At 41.0% G+C, this 24,061-nt stretch overlaps 1 protein-coding gene across 1 annotated transcript; it reads right to left on the reverse strand.

Annotated features, from left to right (window-relative positions):
• Positions 1–466: 466 nt before the first annotated feature.
• On the reverse strand, positions 467–23,298 carry si:dkeyp-87e7.4 (uncharacterized protein LOC557283 homolog). Its single transcript, XM_034202359.1, has 2 exons — positions 23,155–23,298; positions 467–3,616 (listed from the first exon to the last, which is right to left on the reverse strand). Exon 2 carries the CDS (start codon positions 3,604–3,606, stop codon positions 2,536–2,538), a length of 1,071 nt encoding a protein of 356 aa, XP_034058250.1. The 5' UTR covers positions 3,607–3,616; positions 23,155–23,298; the 3' UTR covers positions 467–2,535.
• Positions 23,299–24,061: the final 763 nt, after the last annotated feature.

A 24,061-nucleotide genomic window follows, 5' to 3' on the forward strand; every position in this document is an offset into this window, starting at 1 on the left:
GTTCAGGCAGTCAACTCGAGCACCAATGATACATTAACACGTGACGCACCTCGTCCCTCTTACAACCAACCAAACACATTCTCCTAAACATGCCGCTCTATTTAAGCTGCCAGGTCTTCCTGCCTGTCTCGCTATGCTGCTGTGTTCACTTGCTATTGCTATGTTCATGTTCCTCCTGCTGCTGTTTCATGTTGCTGCTGCTCGCCTGCCCCACCACCAACCCAGCTTCCACCTGTAGGCTCGGGGGATAGTTATCTAATCATCACTCAATGTTCTGTGTACATCTGTGGAGTGATGAGGCCCGAGCCTAGACGCCAAACTCAAACTATATGATGCTTCTAATAAACATGTCAAAGAAACACGTGAGTTGTCTGACTGAATTACATTTATTAAACTAAATACATTTGAAACTGAAGGATAGGCCCGTTATGAACAATGTTGTAGATGGGGGGGAAAGACAACCATGTTTCTTTTCAGATCGATTTTATTGAATAAAAACAGTTTTCAAAGAGCATGTATGAAATACAATATTAAGTGTTGCACAAACAAGACTAACAGAAAGAAGGGAATTGTCAGTGGAGATGGACATGACTCGTACAGACAGATCGGTGGGGGGAAACGAGTGACTCTTCCAGAATGTAATATTTACCAGAACAGCTAAACAGAAGAGCAGATTGCCAATTTCTGAATAATGCATGAACTTCACACCAGCAAGCTAAGATTTCCTATTCAAATCTGATTATTTATTTTTTTGACTACATGTAATTGAAGATTTGGTGGTTTAAGCAAATAAATATATTTTTTATAATTTATCTTCTCTTTTTGGAAAGAAACAAAAACTGACATTACAAATCCTAAATCCATGTGTCCTTACTGGCTTTTTCCAGGGCTTTCATTCACATTAAATGGTCTTGATATCAGCAAAATGTCAGAGACAAAGCTAGTAAGTGGACTAAGAATTACAACATTGCTAAGACATATTTTTAGGGGACTTCACAGGAGTTTTTCACAAATGTTGACATAAAAGTTAATGGTTTGGCATGCTTGTCCCAACCTGCAGAAGGCAGTAGCGCCATCAGCCCCTTAATGAACACCTCACAGAAAGTCAGTGCTCCAATTTTAAATACAAAAACAGAAACATGATGACATTCTTGTGCCAGTCATTTAACTCAGCACCAATGTTGTGAAGTTAGCACCTGTAGAGAAAACCAGTGTGGGTGTTCTCACCACCGACTCACACAGGGATGAGTTATGATGGGAGATTAAACTTCTCTGATGCTGCCGTTTCAAATTGAAATGCTCAGGAAACAAAAGTGTAGCTCAAGTTAACGAATATCACCACACAAGTGTTTTATTTGGCCAAACAAATGATTTACATCTAGGCTCCAAATTGAGTTGCCTTAAAAAGTACAGAAATGTATTCAGATAATGCAATAACAAATATGGAAGGGGGCTTGGTCATACCATGGCATTTTGAGAGAAAAATATTTGTAAATAAATAATTTGTACTCGTTTTTAAAAAAATAATTCAGAGATCCAGCCGAATAAGGAGAACAATTATGCAATTAAAGAATTCTTAAACATTCAATATTTTGATTAAGATTTGAAGATACATTTGGTCATTCAAATGTTTAACGAGGCCAAAGTTATTTTCCATATTCCATAGTCATGTGTTGTTACTGTAAGAAATCAAATCACCCAACAGTTTAAAATACTTAACCAAAAAGGAACACTTTGTGAAGGAGTGAAGTTCAAACAAATCATTCAGGTATCTCTGTATGGGCCACAGGTTTGATTCCCTGCTGTACTCGTTGTCAGAGCCTCCTGATTTCCAGTGGAAACACCAACAATACAAAAAAGGAAGACAAACTAAACACTTCTCTTTATTTTCCCCTCCTTTAATTTATTTGCTTTGCTGTGAACAACCAACCAACCACCACGTCTGCTCATCTGAAGAAATGTCTCGCTCTGCTCAAACACCAGTTCAACATGGCAGTCAATAGAATATTGACAGCACTGTTTGGAGCGCTACAAGTAAAAAAGGCTTTCCAACAAACGGCACTTTACATGAAATTAGTTATAAATACTCTTCAAAACAACTTTTAGCACCCAATACCTTTTTAAAAACGGCAGAAAATTAACTTTTGACTTAAGAGTCACAGTGGATGCTGCATCCCAAAAATAATGGACAACATTGGAGCAGGTGGTCAACTCAAAGCAGAATGATGGTTGGTTGAAGGAGGTTAGTGTAAACTAAAGTAGACCGTAAATATGTACCAGCATTCGACTAACAGTAACTTCCCAGTTATCAAATCCCAAATCTTTACCCAACTTCAAATGCTTTGTAAAGTGTCCCCGTCAGGAACCAGGACTTCAGACAGACCGACTTCTCTACCTCCAAAAACTCAGCAGAGATAATGAAAGCGCATGTAAGACGTCTGCTATGAACACTGAGGCTCAGCCAGGTACAGGCTAATGATGTAAAACACCAACATCTGTTAAAGGAAACAATGTGTGTTGATTTGGGGTAAATTGTCATTTAATCTGGTATCTGAAGTCTCTTAGCAAATGGTTGAGTGGTTGGATTTGAATCACAGGAGATAGGTTGACCTGTAAGAGCTTCTGTGCTTTTCGGCGGGCATCAGCCACAGAGCGAGATTCATCCACCTTTATCACTTTCCATCTCAAACTGTTTTTGTTCTTCCAACCGTTTCTCTGACGGGTCGGATGGTTTAATTCCTTGGGGCCACGACCATTTCGATGAAGGCCATCGCTCCTCCAGCCATTGCTGGTCATCGCTGTGTGAGTCTCTGGGAATGCCCGTCCGTTTGTGTAGAAGACCGGTGCAGAATCTCCAATAAGGGCGCCATCCAATCGGATTGGGCAGGACAGGCTCTTCTGGCTGAACAAGGCCACAGCTTTGGTGGGCGCCCCACCACCATTCTGAGAAGGCTGCAAAGGTATTCCTGAAAGCGCTGGAAGGGACTGTTGCTGTAAAAAACCAACAGAGGGAGCCTCAGATGATGAGTCCCAGGAAGTGTGTATCTGGAGTCTGGCTGTATGAAAGCGAGTCAGGCCCTCAATGTTGGTCAGTCTGAGACAGGGTCGCAACTGCAGCTCTTGTGATATTTCTACAGTCCGACTAGGTGTCCTGCTACCGATGATGGCCCGATGGTCTACTCGAAGATCTGGAGGACGAACTCCTTGAATCTTGGGGATGTCTGAGATGTTCCATGATGGATGCACCTCGCTCTTCTTGGCCACGGCCTTTCTTCCTCGTCTCTTGGCGGTGGGTCTCATATTTCGGTTGGATGGTTTCAGCATGTCTTGAGTCAGCGGTTGGTTTGTGCTGGAGCGGTAGCTGTATACATCCTTGCTACGAAGAACAGTGGGCTTATGGCCCTCCTCAGCCAGCTCCTGCAGGAAGGTTACCAGCTCCTCACTGCTTGAGAGGTCACAGGACATCGGACTGAGGATCTTCAGAGCATCCAACAGGACATCGTGCCCCGCTGAGGAGATCCGGGTCCAGGAATGAACCGCCCTCCGTTCTTCATTGGCAAATGCCAATGGCCTGCCAACGGCGGGACCTCGCGCCGCGTCAGCCATGTGTCTATTCCTGGAGGAAATACAAGAAGACTTTAGTTAAACGGAATCACAAAAAGGAACATCAAGAAAAGTAAGTGTCTGTCTGTCTGTCTGTCTGTCTGTCTCTCTCTCACTCTCTCACTCTCTCTCTCACTCTCTCACTCTCTCACTCTCTCTCTCTCTCTCACACTCTCTCTCACTCTCTCTCTCACTCTCTCTCTCACTCTCTCTCTCACTCTCTCTCTCACTCTCTCTCTCACTCTCTCACTCACTCTCTCTCTCACTCTCTCACTCACTCTCTCTCTCACTCTCTCTCTCACTCTCTCTCTCACTTTCACTCTCACGACAGCCTGTCAGTATCTCATGCAGCTCACTGATCTAGTAATGAGTGACCCGACAGTGAAGAATAAATATATTTCTAATAATTAGTTTAGCTAGTTCCAGAGGTAGATCAAATAGCTAAGTGTGTTAGGTCTAACTCTTGTGTGTTTCGCTCCGCTTACCGGTCCGGCGGGCGGAGCTGCAGGATTTCTGCTTCACACACCGCTATTTTACTGTCTTTTTCGGACACCTTAAAATAATGCCAGACCGGTGAAGCCATTTTGGTGAGCTTGTTTTGCCGCACACAGAAAAAAGTGTCATGTATTTTACGTCATGCTCAGGCTCTCGCGATCGGCATGTTTAGAGAGCACCGATCGATCGGTAGAGAGTGAGTATCGGCCGATCTCGATCGGTGACCGATCGATCGGAGCATCCCTAGTTCTGGAGAATCACAGAACGGACGCTCGTCCTTATAATTATGCCGTTTAAACCAATTATTTAAATTTGTTGCGCTTACAGGTAGGGGTCGACCGATTATCGAGGCCGATATTCCGCATTTTACAGATTATCGGTCTTTTTTAAATCAAATTGTCGATACAACTTTGGCTCTGATGCGGCCGTTTCTCTGGCTGCAGTCACCACTGTTCACGAGCAATGTCCCGCCCCCAGCGCTATCTGATAGGCTATTACTGACGTGTCAATCAACACTGAAGATTTTCCAGGCTGCAGCCAGCCAGAGAGGCGGGACCTTCTCAGATTACAGGCAGGTGCGAAGAACGCAGACACAGACTGAAGCACTAGCAGCAGCGCTGAGCGGCAGAGCCATACATGTGTTTCGAAGGTAAATCAGTTGAAAGCCGAAGTTCAATAAACATCCCAATCCGCTATGCTGAAGTTGCAAAAACACCACGATCTTATGATCCAATTCTATCAGTTTCCCAGTTACAAAGGGACCGGGGGGGGGTAGCGCCTCGCAGCGGAGAAACTGTGACGGCTGCTAGTGGAGCCTCGCAGCAACTCTGCTTTCTGCACCACAATCTGGTGCTGCTGAATTGGGTCTACTAAATGAGTGAGACTCAAATATCAGAAGTTCAGAACAAGTTTTAGTAGTTGTTATTTTAACTTCATTTACTTTACTCAAGGTCATAGAGAGGAAACCAGTTTCAAGATGTTGAAAAGTTCATTAAACATAAAAAGGCATTTCAAAGAAGTTGTGTTATTCTACATTTTGACACCAACATTTTCTGATTTTACTGCAAATGTATATCGGTTCCAAATATCGGTTATCGGTCTCCTTGATTATTAATAATCGGTATCGGCCTTGAAAAAGCCATATCGGTCGATCTCTACTTACAGGTCCACACACTGCTTCCCCGCAGCGAGGCTCCTCCCACCCTCCTGTTGACAGTTCACGAGCGTCAAGCTCCTCACCCCCCCCCCGTTGATAATTCACGATCACCGGCACGCTGATAGATAACTTATTTTTTTTGTAATGGCACTTCATATCAAAAAGGTTGCTGACCCCTGGTCTATGGTTACCTCTATTGCAAGCTTGCACCCCTTCATACAGCTATTATCTGTTTGTTTGCGCATCGACTGCTCAGCATTAAACAAGGTCAAAGTTTAAATCATTTGGATTTTTTAGCGCAGTGCTCAGCGACAGTTTGAGCGGTGTTTGATGCTGATTAAAGCTCTTTCCATAGAAACACAATGGCATCTTTTTGGCGAGTGCCCAACAGCATTGTCCGATTTGAGACACACAATGTCAAATATATAGGAACTAGTAACACAAGTAAATACATACTATATACAGTGACACATACAAGTCTGCAGCTACATGGCCACAGCATCGGTCGGCGGCTGTATGTAATGGCCGTTTTTATAATTTTATATCAATAAATAAATAAACACACACATGATATAACATGTTCTGTTTACCTTTAATTAAAACTGCAGAGAAGGAATTAGATCGTATCTAATCAGGTAACAAACGGCTCAGTGGAACCCCCCAAAAACATAAAAGTTATTAATTTAATACTTTTACAGATCAAATAGCGCATAAGGCAGCGTGGCCTGCATAAAGACTAAGGCCAAGAAGATCTATGGCGACTCTGCAGTTGAACATGCACAATAACAGGCCCATTAATCAGAGGCAGCAACTCACAAAATATCTTTGCTTCTGCAACAGATACAGATGGACTGTTTATCTGCCGACAGACGAGGGATAATACTGTTTTGTAATGATACTTTTCAAGGAAATTTCTAGCTAATTATTTTTAAAACTATGGCCAAAGAATTCAAATAGATAATCGAATATATAGGTTTAGCCCAGCTCAGTGCTGTACAAAGACTTAACCACTTTATGGTGCGTGGCATCATTTGTGTTTTCCATTGAGGAAATCAACCAAGATGCGAAATTGTTGGGCCATGGCTGAAATGAACACCTTTGTATGTGTATTTTATTTATATCTGTTTTTTGTTGTTGTATACATGTATGTACATACATGTATGTATGTACATGTGTACATGTGTGAGGGTATGTACACACATGTATGTGTATATACATATGTGAGTATATGGGTACATGTATTACTGTTATTATTCTTTATTTCCTTATCTATTAATTGTCTTTTAATATTATCTTCTACACTACTTTAACCTATACATGTATCTATTTATTTAGTTATTTAATTTACTAGCTAGGATCGGGAGGGGGAGAAAGGAAAAAAATAAAATAATTGACTGTATAAATGTAAACTCATTGTGCTCATAACATTATCTGGAGACACACACACCATTCAGTGAGAGCTGTAATTATTTTCTCTAGGAAGTCACAAGGTACTGATCAGAGATGAAGTACTCGAGTGCCGATTTTCGTGACTCGACTCGGACTCGCGCACTGATTGACGTGACTCGGACTCGTGAATTCTCGCGCACGATGACTTGGACTCGGACTCGTGAATTCTTCCCCCCACGATGACTTGGACTCGACCTCGTGAATTTTCCCCCCCACGATGACTCGGAATCGACTTGTACATTGACGCTCCGACTCGGACTCAAGCAAGTTTTCTCTGGAGTCTGATGTCCTCTATCCTGGCATGTGCACCTGCGAGGCGAGTTCACGTACTGGGCCCCGCTATTCCAGTCTAAAGATGTCTAGAGACACACCCCGCATCGTGCTGTATGCTTTCACACATTCTGCTTCCACATTGGGAAAGAGCAGCGCAAAATGCTCGTTATGTGGAAACAATATTGAAGAGAAGGCTCCGTAACACATTACTCTCAGGATCGAGTTCAGACATATAGGCTGTCTTGAACACTATCATCAGAGTAACGTGATCTAATCAATAAATAAAGATTCAGCCGATAACACGAAAGCACATGGCTACTTAACATGCAGAATGATGTCATTTTGCATGCTAAGTAGACATGTGCTTTCTGGGGCATCCCCGGCTGAATGATGGTCAGACTCTCTAACTGATGGTATCTGTTTATTGCACACCCTTGCTTGTATACAATCATTACCAACGTAAGAGCTTGTGCCCTTATCAGCCAGGTGCTAAAAACCGAATGCAACTATTTAGTATGTTAATTTATTCGTCATCTATCGTCATTATACATGTGTTGACACTGCTCCGTTGTCCATTGACTTCCGGTAAAAGTTCCTTCAAAATAAGAGTCCCGATCTTATTACTATCAAAATAAAAGTGCAAAAGGAAAACGTTACCATAAGAAAATATTGGCATAGAAATATAATCACTTCTCTAAAAGGTAACTCATTTTAAATATAGTTAGACATATTAAAGAACATTTACAATAATAAAAATAATATTAATATTAGTAATAAGCTTTATATTTGTATAGCACCTATTACAAGAATTGTAGCCAAACTCGCTTCACAGCAGTTCAATAGACACATTAGAATAACATGACAGGATAAAAGCAATGTAGAGGAGCAGCTACATTTCAATACATATATCCACGAAGATTAATACATGAAGACTTGTGACTCGGACTCGAAGAGTGGTGACTTGGACTCGTGAATTGGCGACTTGACTACAACACTGAAATCCCTTTATTAATGCTTTAGCAGCTTGGTCTGGGAAGACAGCAAGTTATTCTAGCGCCATCTATCTATGTCTTTAGATTGACTATACATGTAATGTGACGCGTGATAAATATGCTTTGCGTCATGTGTGAACACATCTTTATAAATTGACAGTCGAAATGTGAGTTCCGGTTAAAACTTCTGCTTCTGCTTCCTATCTATTCCAAAATAGCAAGAGTTAAATATTTTTGATTACAATTTTTTTTTTTTAGATATATATTATATATATATATTTTAAACATCATCAGACATGCTGAATGAAAATATGTAGCACCCAAGAAAGCTCAAAAATACTCAATACTTTAAACAAATTCATGAATCCTTATTTGTGGAATTACTCATGGGAGAGCTGTAATTATTACGTGAACAGGTCCTAGCAGATAGATACAACTTACGTCCTTGCAGATAAACAATAAAGAATGGTTTATGCCGCTTTCAGGAACCGATAAGCAGAACCACATGACTACCCACTACCGGGTGGTTTGAATTCGGTTCTTATTTGGAAGCGAGTTTCGGTTCCAAACCCTACTCGTGCCAGAGTTTCCGTTAGCCGGTAATTACCGGACTATGACCGGTAAAATATGCTGAAGACCGGCAAATAGGGATGGGTATCGTTAAGGTTTTAACGGTACTACTACTTTTATCGATATAGCTTATCGATCCGGTCTTTTAACGGTACTCTTATCGGTTCTTTTGGAGAAAAAAACAAGGTAAACTAACAAAACGTGAACAAAACTAACATTGCTTTTTATTTCAATTAAATACATAATATTTCACATCAAAAGAAACAACAATGTTTTAACAAATCGTATTAAATAATCTGATGACAGAATTGTAAACAGAATAGCTGAAACTTTAACAAAGTAAATAACTCAGTTTCCTCTAATCATTAACCCATGTTTGTATAATGTGGTTAACTCGGTGTGTTGCTGCTAGCATACATAACACCTGACGTGGAAACGTTATTCGTGGATGGGGCTACAGAGCTGCTAGAAATACAGTCGAAAACGGTGCATTTCTCCATCTGAATGTGGAGCACTTTTACTAAATGTTTCGACAAATTGCTCGTGTTGCCGACCTTACATGCTAAACTCTTTTTGCACTTTTGGTAAGGAGCATTGTCAACATCGAGACAGGTAAAGTTTAACCACACCTCGGAGCGTGTTCTCTCCGCCATCTCCTCCGTGTGTGTGTGTTGCTGCATGTAGCACCTGCGTGTGTGTAAACTGCCCCGCCCCCTCGCAAGCAGGCGGGGGAGAGAGATCTCTTGGAAAGATCGAAAATACAAAAAAATAATCATAGACGCATTTTGCAGCATTTTTGCATATTAGAAACGGAGTTGGCGACACTAAAACTGCAATATAATGATTGTGTAGCAATAATACATATGACATATCTTTTTTAAATGTCTCCAGTACCGATAAAAAGACCGATAACGTCGGAGCTTAACGGTACCACGGTCTTTAAAGATCAAATGCAAAGCTTCCAAATATGCTACATTTTTATAGAAATTTTGTTTTTAAGACTGCCTGTATTTTTTATTTTATTTAAATCGAGATAATACACCCAAAAAAAAGCTTTTTATTGATCCAAAACTCGACCCAAAGCCGTCTGAATTTCTGACATGTAATTCCCAGCAGCCTCCGCGCGCGTGACGTAATAGTGGCCAAACAGTCTCTGGACCAAATATCCCGACTCGGCAGTCTCGGTCACATGTTTTTCGAAAAGAAAACTGAATTAACATGGGTTATTGTTGAGCTTTTTGTTGTACGAACGGTGCGGGATCTGGGAGAGTTTTACATGCATTTCCCAAAGACCAAATCATCCGCAAAAAATGGATTTTTTTAGTGAATCGTGTTGGATGGCAACCGACAAAATGGAGCAAGTTGTGTTCTGACCACTTCGCGTGTGATGCATACGACGTTGATCCTGCTATCATGAAGTCTGTTGGTGGAGAAGCATTAATAGCACGTCGGAGGCTGAAACCCGGAGCCGTCCCTTCCATATTTCAGCACAAGAAACCACTGAAAGACCGAAAGAGCCGGGCGATGCAGAAACGCCAAAGAATTGAGGTAAACAACTTTTGATTCGATTTCAAAGCGCACGGAGCACAGCAGATAACGCAGATAACGGAATTGCAGTTTTATTGCTTATAGAGGTGGGCACCGTTAGATTCTGTGTCTTTACGATCATAAACAATGTGTTGGATGTGGAGCTAGGATAAGTAATAAGGGCGCTAAGAGTGATAGGTTAGCATTTTTCGCTCGGGGCTAATTCACTGTTAGCATTGTAGTTTATCTGCAGCTCATTCATCGCTCCTCCACTCATAACGGAAAATGTCGAACGTCCTACAGTCGGTGATGCAGACTTATTCTCCCATCTCTTCCTTCACTTTCCCATAGTTGTGGCAGCACTTGTTTTCTCGTCTTGTAGGCATGGTCTGGCAGTTTCCACATCTACACCAATTCTCAGCACCCTCGGCCTCTTCCTCAGATGGCGAACTTGAATCATCGCCATCAGCACTTTCATCGGTGATATCAGGTGACGTTTCCTTGTATTTCCTCTTCGACATCAGAGGCTCGTATAGATATGGTTGGATGTCGACAACATACTCCAGATATTGGGTGGCCTCCGACTCAGAATCAGACATGATAGACGAAACTAAGTTGTACTATCGGCGGAAGCCGCTGTGAGCATTTTTCGCTCGGGGCTAATTCAGAGGCTCACTCAGAGCGCCTGGACTTTATTTTTCTAAACCTCTCTAAAAAGGTCAAATTTCACTTGTTTTGCATCAATCTTGATACAGGGTACTTATTATATGTTATAGTTTGGATTCCTAAAGCTTTTAGTCTATAGTCTACTCAGAATCAGACATGATAGACAAAACTAGTTGTACTATCGGCGGAAGCCGCTGTGATTGATAAGCCAGGTGGAAATATGTTTGGCACATCTGACGTCACGCGCCGCCATCTTGCGGAGGAGAAAATAAAATGTCGGACTTGGTGTTGGGGGTTGAACAAAATTAATATTGCGCATTGCCAGACTCATATTATCTCCGATTTTAATACTGCAATATCTTAGATAGTGTTGTAGCTATATGATTTCGATTGTACTGGCAATTATACCAAAAGCTTTGCATTTGATCTTTAAGCTGTTAGGCCCTAAGCCTGTTTTTCAGGTCTCAGGCTCGAAAATGACATTCCCAGAACAAATGACCATATCTTCCCTTCTAAAAGGGTTAAATTAATAATCTTTTTTCTCAAAGTAATGATAAACCTGTGAGTTGGATGTAGAAAAGTCAGAATCAATATAGATGTTTTTTATTTTAAAGAAAATTCAGATTGAACATGGTAAAAAAAAAACTGTAAATTATAGTGTCCGTCCAAAAAAATATTTTGTACTTGTAGTGAAAACTAACCTTGGATGATGGGTTAGTAGACTAAAAGCTTTAGGGATCCAAAGTACAACATATAATAAGTACCCTGTATTAAGATTGATGCAAAACAAGTGATATTTGACCTTTTTAGACAGATTTAGCAAAAAAAACCTCTTCTGGGGCCATTTGGGTGGATTTTCCATATCTCTGGCCCCCTTGCTCGATTTTGACATGTGACATCTCTTCCTGACCGTTAGAACCAATAGAATCGAAGGGAATTCGTCCCATAGACTCTCATGTTAAAAAAAAAAGCTGGCGTCTCTGCGCATGCAATCTTGTTGCAGAGCGTACAGTGCATGACATTATGGATTTTGGGAGATGACCCGGTGGGCCATCTAAGCTAATTTACAGATGGCCCTGAGCCCAATAGAGATTGTCCTGAAAAATGCACGGACGAAATGACGGACAAAGGGTTTGGGGGACCTCCCCCTAGAACATTTAGATTTTTGCAGGTCTTAGATGCTGTCTGGTGCATTCTCTAGACTGAATTATAAGATGAACCACCACAATATTATATAAATACTTAAGTTGTTGGTCAAGACACTTTCCATCTGATGAAGGCAAATGCCTTCCCAGATGTAAAAAGTAGCACACACTACATTCAGTTATAACTGCCAAAACAAATATTATTTACACTATTATGGCCCCTGTTAAAAATGTTTGTAATGTTATTAATGTAAGTTGGTCGAACGAATGCCTCCTCATCCGGAAGCTGACCGAGCAGCAGTCGAGAGGAGCAGAGCGCATCCGCGAAGCACACAAAATGGCGACGTCAGAGTTCCCGTTAGCCGGCAAATCTAAATCTCTTTGGTCAAAATAATTTCCCTTTAGCGCAATACCGCTTCAGTTGCGCCACTTATGTGACAGACAAAAGAGTATGTGACTGACAAGAATAGTCAATTATAATGTCTAACACTCAATGTGGAGAAAGAGATGTCCTGTATGGGTTGATTGTGCGTTGATCTGTTGGTAATGCCTCGGGGTTCCGGTGGGCATGTAATGCATAATGCTGCGCTATACTTTGTGGCCTCACCCACTTGCATAGCGATACTTATTGTTATTGTTACTTATTGTAGGTGTCTTTTAATAAGCAGGTAGTCATATCATTAGCTAGAACTAGCTGGATCTGATCGATATGGACATAAACGCGAGTGAAGTATAATCTGACGGGAGAGAGAGATCAGTTGCTGCTGACGAGTGGACACGCAGCTCTGCATGATCACATGCAGCGTGTGCGGACAAAACACACACTTCAGGTTAGAATATCACACGTAGCTATTTTAATTACCTCTCAAACTACATTAACTAGTTATAGATATGTTTAGTTTTACTGTCGGGTCACTCATTACTGGATCCGCGAGCTGCATGATACTGACATACCAGCAGGTGAGGCTTCATTGCCCGAGCTAAATACTAGATGGCCCCGGGCCATCGGGCAGTCGTGCCATTGAAGACCAGTTTTGACCAAACAAAGACCAAGGTAAGACATGTTAGCATTTTGGGCTACCTAGCGCCTAGGGGTGTAACGGTACACGTACCGAAATTATTCGGTACAGGTGTGTACCGAAGTGTACCGAAGTGTACCGAACGAATATAACGTTAAACGTAAAAAATTGAGAACGTGAATAACTTTTTGGAAGTAATCTCAGGTGCTGCGTCGCAGCATTCAGAGTAATTTGCTCACATTGGATTCAACGCGTCATAGAGCGAGCAAGTCATTTCATTGGATGAGAGGCATAATATGAGAGCTGGTCAGAGGGATGCGTTCAAATGTAGTCAGTAATTTGAGGAACTATCAAAAATTAATGGCGAACGCAGATAAAGTTGAGCTCGAAAATCCTCCAGCATCATTGAAGTCTCCGGTTTGGGAACATTTTGGTTTCACAGTTACGTACAAGGATGACGGACAAAGACAGGTGGACCGAACCAAAGCTGTTTGTCGGCATTGTTCAACTAAAATTGGTTACGCGGCTGGCAATACATCAAATTTGCACACTCTTGAAAAGGCATCACCCGAACGTGAATATCACCGGTACCAAAAGAAAAAAGACTGAAGTGCAAACCCAACTCCCACTAGCATTTAAGCCTCCACCACTCGCAGAGAGTTCAGACCAAGCCAAAGCTATTACAAACACCAAATATCCTTATGTTGCCATGTTAGCAAAGCGCTACCTGGCTGTATCTGCTACCTCTGTCCCTAGCGAGAGGGTTTTCTCCACATCAGGAGACATTGTTAGTGCCAGCAGATCTGCCCTTTCGGCAAGCAATGTGGACAAGTTCATCTTTCTTTAAAAAAACATGAAAATACAATGACAAGCAAGTCATAATGTCAAGCTGGCTGCTTAGGGACTAGTACAGTTCAAATACAGATTATTTCAGTTCATCGAAATGCTCCACCTTAATGTTCATTTTATTATATTTTGTATTTATTTGAGTGAATATTCACAGTTTAATAATAATTAAAAACCCAAAACTAATAGTTTATGTTTTGTGAGTACTAGTACAGTAAAGTTCAAATACAGATTATTTCAGTTCATCGAAATGCTGCACCTTAATGTTTATTTTATTATATTTTGTATTTATTTGAGTGAATACATTATTCACAGTTTAATAATAATAATAAAAATATATATATATATGTTTTGTTTTGTGAAAAAAAAATTCTGCTGTACCGAAAACGTACCGAACCGAGACCAAAAAACCGAGGTACGTACCGAACCGAAATGTTTGTGAACCGTTACACCCCTACTAGCGCCACATGTTTTGATGTAGGTTTTTGTTATTTTCTCCACGAATTTGTAATCTTTGAGTGTTGAGGTGGGTACCAATAGATTCGGTGTCTCCATACGATCATAAACGATGTGTTGGATGTGCAGCTAAGTAATAAGGGTGCTAGGAGTGATTTTCGGTGCAGAAATAGGTTAGCATTTTTCGCTCGGGGCTAATTCAGAGGGTCACTGTTAGCTTTTTGAGTATTTTTATTTATTTTTTAAATCAAAAAGATCAGTTAAATTAGTTTTTTTCCGTTATATGGATATAAAACATTCAGGGTTTATTAAATATGAAGGTTCCTTAGACGTTGTTTCCTGCAAATTACGCGATTTCGGGCCCGGATACGGGTCCGTGGGGCTTAAGAGGTTAATAATTCAGCCCCGGGGCCCGTGTAATACCGGTTCTCGGTACCCATCCCTACCGGCAAATCTAATCGGTCAAAATAATTTGCCCTTAGCGCAATACCGCATAATTTGCGCCACTTATGTGACAGACAAGAATAGTCAGTTCTAATGTCTAACATTGAATGTGGAGAAAGAGATGAATCCTCCTGTATGGGTTGATTGTGCGTTGATCCGTTAGTAATGCCTCGGGGTTCCGGTGGGAGGGATCACTGTGCTCTTCCTCATTCGATTCAGACGAGTGAAGGCGGGAGCTGCGTAACTGATGATACGAACCATTTTTACCAAAAGAAACACAAGTCTCACAAGAAGCGTCTAAATGAGCCCTGAGCGAAAAAATGCTGATGCACTTAGCACAGAACTCACGGTATAAATTAGGGCTGCTCGATTGTGGCAAAAATCATAATCTCGATTATTTGGGTCAATAATTGATACCACGATTATTAAAAACGATTATCCATTTTCTTTGAAAGCATTCATTTATTGAAAAACAAAAAGTGAACATTATGTTTTTAACAGTTGATTACCCTGAACTTTCAGTATAATTCAACTGAAAAACCAAAAAAAAAAAAAGTTTTATTTCCATTATGTTCTTTTCATAATCGTTGCAAGCCAAAATCGTAATTGCGATTAAAATACGATTAATTGAGCAACCCTTGTACTAGTGCTGTAGCGACGCGTCGACTTCAAAATATCGTCGACGACATATTTCCGCGTCGACGCGTCGCTACACACACGTGGGTCACCCAAAGCAACAAGCAGTTCGCAATCGCACTTCAAACACAATGGAGACTGAAACGGCTACCACCTCCTCCTCACAGGATTGCGCACGAAGCCCCCAAACGAAAACATCTCGCCCTAGGTCTTCAAAAGAATATTTTTAAGTTAGTCCAAAACGCAAAGATATTTATATATTTATATCTCACTGAGACTGCTGCATAGCCTAGCAGAAGCAGCAGCTAGCTGTGGTGGCTACCATTAGCAGCTAGCATTTGCTCTCCGATTTTTTACATAAAATGGAATTATGGATTATAAATTCAATCATTTTTTTATACATAGACGTTAAAAACCTATGGATTAACCGATTCAGCCGCGTTTTTTCTCATTTTAATGCCATTGAACACGTCTTTTGATCAGATTGACAGCTACGGTGGTAAAACGATCTCCCTAGACGCTCTGTGAAGGTACGTGTTGTGATGACTGTATTTGCTTCCCCTGTCGCGAGTCCGGATCACTCAGTGATGATACTATATACCTACATAATCTGTGGAGTCTCAGCTTTAATCGGATATATTGTATGTGCAGCTACGATAAGTAATAAGGGTACTTTTATCTTGAGTTCTGTGCCAATGTCCGTTAGCATTTTTCGCTCAGGGGTCATTTAGATGCTTCTTATGAGACTTGTGTTTTGTTTTGGTAAACATGGTTTGTATCGTCAATTAGCTGAGATTATTTCCGTTAATCTGGTATAACACATTAATAGGTTCTTAAATATTAAGATCCCCTGAGACACAGTATCGTGAAAGAAATTTTTTTTACATTACGTTTTTTATGAATTGAACAACAGAAAAATAATCGTTAGATTAGTCGACTAATCGATCAAATAATCGCCCGATTAATCGTTTTCAAAATAATCGTTTCCCCCCAGCAATACCTAGTACAAATACTTTATTACTTATCGGATCTGCATAAACAATATATCAACAAGCTGAGATTCCACAGATTCTAGAAATATAAGTATCATCACTGTGCGATCAAAACTCGCAGCAGGGGAAGCAAACCCAGACAACACACGACGTAGCTTTACGGAGGAAAAACGGCAAATATGTCTTACCTTTTGCTTTTTCTGATCAAAAGTTGTGTTCAATGGCATTAAAACGAGAAAAACGCTGCTGAAGGTTTGAAATGATTACTGATAATTAGGGCTGTCAAGTTAACGCGTTAATAAAAAAAATGAACGCCACTAATTATTTTAACGCGATTAACGCATGTGTATTTTTTTCCTCGGCCGCCCCGTAGTTTCAGAGCGCATCGAGTTTAAAATACCATCTACAAGCTGATGCTGACACACTTCCACGCTCACCGGCAGGCACCGACTGGCTATTGGGAGGACCGGGAGGGTGTGTGTATGTGTGGCCCGAGAGAGAGACCTTACGTGCATTGTTGTTGTTAGCATCTGGTGCTAGCTAGCTGCGCTAACGGATATAAGGAGCTGTTTAAATGAAAACAGAGGAGCGACATTTCGCCACAACTGACAATCTATTATGCCAGTATCATGCAGCTCGCGGATCTAGTAATGAGTGACCCGACAGTAAAACTAAACATATCTATAACTAGTTTAGGTAGTTTGAGAGGTAATTAAAATAGCTACGTGTGATATTCTAACCTGAAGTGTGTGTTTTGTCCGCTCACCACTGCATGTGATCATGCAGAGCTGCGTGTCCACTCGTCAGCAGCAGCTGATCTCTCTCTCCCGTCAGATTAGACTTCACTTCAATTAGAATTGACTATTCTTGTCTGTCACATACTCTTCTTTTCTGTCACATAAGTGGCGCAACTAAAGCGGTATTGCGCTAAAGGGAAATTATTTTGAACGGACATTTTGACCGAAGAGATTTAGATTTGCCGGCTAACGACTCTCACTAATGACGTCGCCATTTTGTGTGCTTCGCGGATGCGCTCGGCTCCTCTCGACTGCTGCTCGGTCAGCTTCCGGATGAGGAGGCATTCGTTCGACCAACTCACAGTAGATAACATTACAAACATTTTTAACAGGGGCCATACTAGTGTAAATAATGTTTGTTTTGGCATTAATAACTGAATGTCATATTTTCTACTTTTTTACATCTGGGGCATTTGCCTTCATCAGATGGAAAGTGTCTTGACCAACAACTTAAGTATTTCTTATAGCTATGCAGGGCATGCAAGCCAGCAAACACAAACAAGAACAAACAAACAAGTGAAATGAAGAATACAATTGAAATTGTACAATATAATATTGTGGTGGTTCATCTTATAATTCAGTCTAGAGAATGCACCAGACAGCATCTAAGACCTGCACAAATCTAAATGTTCTAGGGGGAGGCCCCCCAAACCCTTTGTGCCATTTCGTCCACGCGTATTTTTCAGGGCAATCTCTATTGGGCTCAGGGCCATCTGTAAATTAGCTTAGATGGCCCACAGGGCCATCTCCCAAAATCCTTAATGTCATGCACTGTCTATATTGATTAATAAAGGCTCCCAGTCTGTCTTTGAGTTTGCCTTCTTTTTACAAGCCGATTAACCTCAAACGCTACCGTGGGGGGGGGGGGGGGAACAAAATCAAGTCAAGTCAATCAAGTAAAATTGCACCAAAACCGATATGCCTTGTTTTTATCTATTTATTGGTCAGTAAAAACAATCAACACGGCCTTGTTTGTAGCTGCATGGCAAACTTATAGGATACAACAAGGCCAACCAAATCAATTTGCTATTAACAGTAATAATCTGGCCATCTCGTTATTGTGGGGTTATCTATGTGTAGTTTTAGTTAGTACCATGTTTGCCGCATGCTGCATTCCGTTCTTACCAGAATGTGAGGCTTGCATGAAGTGAAACACATTTTCTTTAAAACAGCATTTGACTCATTGCCAACTAATTTTTGAAGTGGCATGATGTAAATAATAGGACTGCCCCCAATTAGTCTAAATCAGGGGTGCCCACACTTTTTGGGCTGGTGAGCTACTTTTGAAATGACCAGCTCACCGAGGTCTACCAACCAAAAATAAAATCCCAAATTGCAAGGGTTGCTGAATAACACGTTTTATTTATACATGGGATAATAGGGCTGCAACAAACGACTAATTTGATAATCGATTAATCTATCGATTAATGAAACGACTAATCGACTATTCAGACTATTACTGTATGCCTTGCACAATTTCTCAAACGCTCTTATTTAGCCATCAACTTTTAGATTTAGCTTGAGGTTGTTTTAGGCACGTGGAAACTAACAATGAAGACAATAAAGATGAATACTTGATTCAAAAATACATATATTATTAAATTAACAAATTGTGAACAAAACTAACATTGCTTTTTATTTAAATTAAATAAATAATATTTCACATCAAAAGAAACAACAATGTTTTAACAAATCGTATTAAATAATCTGATGACAGAACTGTAAACAGAATAGCTGAAACTTTAACAAAATAAAGAGTAACTCAGTTACCTCTAATCATTAACCCATGTTTGAATCATTGAGTTAACTGCGTGTGTTGCTGCTAGCATACATAACACCTGACGTGGAAACGTTACTCGTGGATGGGGCTACAGAGCTGCTAGAAAGACGGTCGAACCCGGTACATTCCTCCGTCTGGATGTGGTGCACTTTTGCTAAATGTTTGACACATTGCTCGTGTTACCGCCCTCACATGCTGAACTCTCTTGGCAAGGAGCATTGTCCACCTCAAGACGGGTAACATTTAACCACACCTTGGAGCGCTTCTCTCCGCCATCTCCTCCGTGTGTTGCTGCTTGTAGCAGCCGCGTGTGTGTAAACTGCCCCGCCCCCTCGCGCACAGCCGGGGGAGAGAGATCTCGTCTCTATTGGAAAGATCGAAAATACACCGACATTTGTTTGTCTTTTTGCATGTTAGAAACGAGTTGGCGACACTAAGATTGCGAGATAATATTTGTGTAGCAATAATACATGACCTTTCTCTTTCTCAACTCGCTACTCGGAGGGAAGTCGCTGTCATATGCCTTGTGAACACTCCGATAATGCCTCTCCACGTTACCTTTCTTTGGCAGAGCGACGCTTGCTTTACAAATAAGGCAAATAACTTGAATGTGACATCACAAACAAATATTCTTCCTCCCATTCTGGGTGGAAGTGGTATGTCTTTAGCTTCTTGCTCGGTCCCGCACTCATTTTGTTGTTTGTCTCTTGTTTGTCTCTTTAACTTAATTTGAGTTTTCCCGGCACTTGACTGATTTTGTATCGCTTTGCATTCTGGGTTAACAGACTGGAAATCGATAGGTCGCTTTTTCTGTCAATCAAGTAAACTCCTGAATTAAGTGGCAGGGAGGCCAAGGGAGGAGGGATCAAAACCTGTTTTGTCTATTTTAACGGAACAGGATTTTTTTTTTTATGAATGACTCGCGATCTACCAGCATTGCCCCCGCGGTCGACGTACTGGGCACCTCTGGTCTAAATGTTAGTTGGCGAAAAAATTGTCGACACATTTTTCATTTGTCTATTACTCGAAGGAAAAAAACAAACCCTTCAAACTTTAATTCAGAGCTGTGCCTAGTCTTTAAGTTAATTTTGTCGGGTAGGAAGTCCAAAGTGTGGGATCTTTCTGAGCGAGTACAGGACGAGCCCCGTAAGGTGACATGCAAACTCTGCAGGCAAAAAAGCCGCCTCCACATCCACGCCATCGGATCGCACCTTCCCGGATAACCTTGCTTTGAGAAAAAAGATTATTAATTTACCCCTTTTAGAAGTGAAGATATGGTCATTTGTTCTGGGAATGTCATTTTTTAGCCTGAGACCTGAAAAACAGGTTCAGGGCAGGTTGAGATGATACTGATATTTGTGGAATCTGTGGAATCTGTGGAATCTCAGCTTGCTAATCGCTGGATTGGATGTGCAGTTACGATAAGTAATAAGGGTATTTATACCGTGAGTTCTGTGCTAACTGTGTTAGCAGTTTTTCGCTCAGGCCTCATTTAGACGCTTCTTGTGAGACTTGCGCTTTGTTTCGGTAAAAATTGTTCATATCTTCAGTTAGCTGAGTTTCTAACCGATAAGTGAGTATGACACATTAATAGGTTTATAAATATTAAGAAGCCCTGAGACACAGTTTTGTGAAAAAACTACCCGCCAGACCCAGATTAGGGTCCTCTCGGGGATAACAGGTTAAAGAGGTCTTACGGACAAACCCTAACAAAAAGCATTTTTTACAAATCAGCATCATGTGATGTGTCCTGTTGACCTGTTTGCTGCAATATGATCTAAAACAGTCTAGTAGTAGGGCTGCACGGTATTGAAAAAAACTGACATCGCGTTTTTTCCCCCCCCCTGCGGTATATATTGCGTTTTTTTTTAACCTGTTAAACCCCAAAGTCCCGGCGGGTACTTTACTTTTTTTTCACGACAGTGTCTCAGGGGATCGTAATATTTAAGAACCTATTAATGTGTTATACCAGATTAACGGAAATAATCTCAGCTAACTGACGATACAAACCATTTTATACCAAAACAAAACACAAGTCTCATAAGAAGCATCTAAATGACCCCTGAGCGAAAAATGCTAACGCACTTTGGCACAGAACTCAAGATAAAAGTACCCTTATTATTACTTATCGTAGCTGCACTTACAAGATATCCGATTAAAGCTGAGGTTCCACAGATTATTTAGGTATATAGTATCATCACTGAGTGATCTGAACTCGGACAGGGGGAGCAAACACAGACATCACAACACGTACCTTTACGTAGCTTCGAGGGGATATATCTCACCGTAGCTGTCAATCTGATCAAAAGACGTGTTCAATGGCATTAAAACGAGAAAGAAAAAACGCGGCTGAATCGGTTAATCCATAGATTTTTAACGTCTCTGTATAAAAAAATTATTTAATTTATAATCCATAATTCCATTTTTATGTAAATATCGCAGAGCAAAAGTTAGCTACTAATGGTAGCCACCATAGTGGCTGCTGCTTCCGGTCTTGGCTATGCGGAAGTCTCTCACACACACATTACCAAATAAGGACTGTGTGATTTCCCCTCGATTCCATTGGCTCTGACGGTCAGAAAGAGATGTCACATGTCAAAATCCAGCAAGGTGGGCCAGAGATATGGAAAATCCACCCAAATGGCCCCAAAAGAGGGTTTTTTGTGCTAAATCTGTCTAAAAAGATCAAATATCAGGGGAAGTTCTACACACACCAACACATGAACAAATAAGGAGTGAGAGTGATGACGCGTAGCCAAAACCGGAAGCTGCATACCACCAAGGTGGCTACCATTAGCAGCTAACTTTTGTGATCCGATTTTTACATAAAAATAGAATTATGGATTATAAACAATTGCTTCAAAGCCACAGATACATTATCAACCTATGGATCAATCGATTCAGCCGCGTTTTTTCTTTCTCGTTTTAATGCCATTGAACACGTCTTTTGATCAGATTGACAGCTACGGTGAGACGATCTCCCGTAAAAGGTACGTGTTGTGATGTCTGTGTTTGCTTCCCCTGTTGCGAGATCGGATCGCTTAGATACTATACTTAAATAATCTGTGGAGTCTCAGCTTTAATCGGATATATTGTATGTGCAGTTTCGATAAGTAATAAGGGTATCTTTATTTTGAATTCTGTGCTAAAGTGCGTTAGTATTTTTTTTTTTAAATGAATAAAACCGCACGTCCCTATGGTGTGAATACCGCGCATGCGCATACCGCGGTTATCGCCATGACACGGTATATCGTTCAGCCCTATCTAGTAGCCAACATCAGATGAATTCAGCTGCGTGAAGCAATGCAAATAAACGCAAACGATCCCATGGTCAAACTTGCCCGGGTAATAAAGACCCAAATTCACTTTGCATTACATGCAGGCTGTCCTGGAACACACAAAACTTGTTTCGCATTTAACTTCACTGAACTACCATTTTACACCTCAGGCTTAGAGTGACCAGATGTCCCGCAAAGCGTTTTCACGACTTTTAGTGCGTCCCGCAAATTGAGACGATGTCCCGCATATTTCATTTTGATTGGCTAAAACGCTTTTCTAAAAATCTGATTTATGTTATATATGTTTTAAACGGCATCATGTAAGTTACGCTGACAGAGGTCATCTCATCGCCCCCCCCCCCCCCCGTTGACAGTTCACAAGCGTCCATAGTGTCTCTCCCCTCCCCCCCCCACCCCACAGTTTACGTGTCCCACATTGTCCCACTTTTGGCTTTCTGGCACCTGGTCACCCTACTCAGGCTAGCTAGCTAGCCAACTGGTCGTAATGAGCTCCTCCGCCTTATTTTACCCTGGCTCTTTGTTTACTCAAAAAGACATTTGAGATTACAGGTCAACAAAACTAACACACACAACATTTTATATTTTAGTGTCACTGCATTTTGAAAAATATATATAAAAACACTAAATAGTTAACAGACTAGCCAATAATAGGGCTAGCTGAAATAATAGCGCGAACCTACGTAGTTTACTCTAGAGCGCCCCCTACACGCGCCAATAACACTCAAGTTGAATACACACCAGAACACTTGAAATGGAAGAAGCTCTTCAGTGTTTTGATAAAAGACGTCGCCATTTTTCACAAGGACTTGTGAACTGGCAGCGACAACCCTTGCTCACCAAACACTCTCCCTGCAATCTTTCCTGTGTCTGGGCAGCTAGTTGTAGAGGCTCCCTCACCCCTCTGGCCGCTGCCCCTCAACTCGCGGGACATTATCCGTCTTATATACGGGATCGGAAACATGAAGGATACCTATGTTAATGAAAGTGATCAATAAAAAAGCGGAATTACCTTTTAACTGCGCTGTTTCGGCATCCTCCGGTCTCTGCTGTGCCGACTCTCCACGGTAAAATGGCTGCAACAACAGCGGTGTGGATGATAGACCAGGAAAGAGAGGCGGAGGCAGCCGGGGAGAGAAGCGAGGGGGGCGGGCTCTGTTAACCCCGTCGAGAGGTGGGGGTGGGGAACGGACACAAGTGACTGAATCTTTTTGCATTGTTTAACTAAGACACAATTATATCTGAAATAAAATCCACAAAAAATCCAAAACAATAATGGTAATTCGTTTTTTCCATATCACAGTTATTTTGAAAGTACACATTGGGTCCTAGAAACCGAACGTAATACGTGACGTCATGACAGGGCGGGGCTTATGTCCATTTTGTTGTTTGTGACAAAAAACTATTTCGCATCTACAACAAACCAAGCAACCCAGTTTCCTGTATTATTACCAGTAATAGAAAGTAAATACATACATTTGTAATTGTTTTGCATTTGTATGTAGATTATTTTATGCTTCTTATACCTTTACTCCACAACATTTGAAAGGTAAATGTTGCACTATTTACTTATTTTATAACATTCATTACTAGGCCTACTTAGGTTACTTTGTAGATTCAAATTATTAATACGCAATATATAGATCAACTAAAAGGAATTTCAGCGTGTATGAAATGATGCAGTTCAAAGTCTACTCAACAACAGTAGTTGATGTAGTTAATATAGGCTACTAAAAGCGCTCCATAAACAAAAAGCGTTCAGTAGCCTACTAAACGCTGCAAAAAGCTCAAAACACAACGGAACGGGGACACTAAGTGTTTTAGTGGTAGCTAGCTTACAGCAGATGTCCAATTATATCAGAAGGGATCATACGATCACATTGTTAATAGCCTACAAGCCAATAAAACATTTTAGATAC

Source organism: Gymnodraco acuticeps, unplaced genomic scaffold, assembly GCF_902827175.1.
Source record: "Gymnodraco acuticeps unplaced genomic scaffold, fGymAcu1.1, whole genome shotgun sequence".
In the NCBI taxonomy this organism is placed as follows: Eukaryota; Metazoa; Chordata; class Actinopteri; order Perciformes; family Bathydraconidae; genus Gymnodraco; species Gymnodraco acuticeps.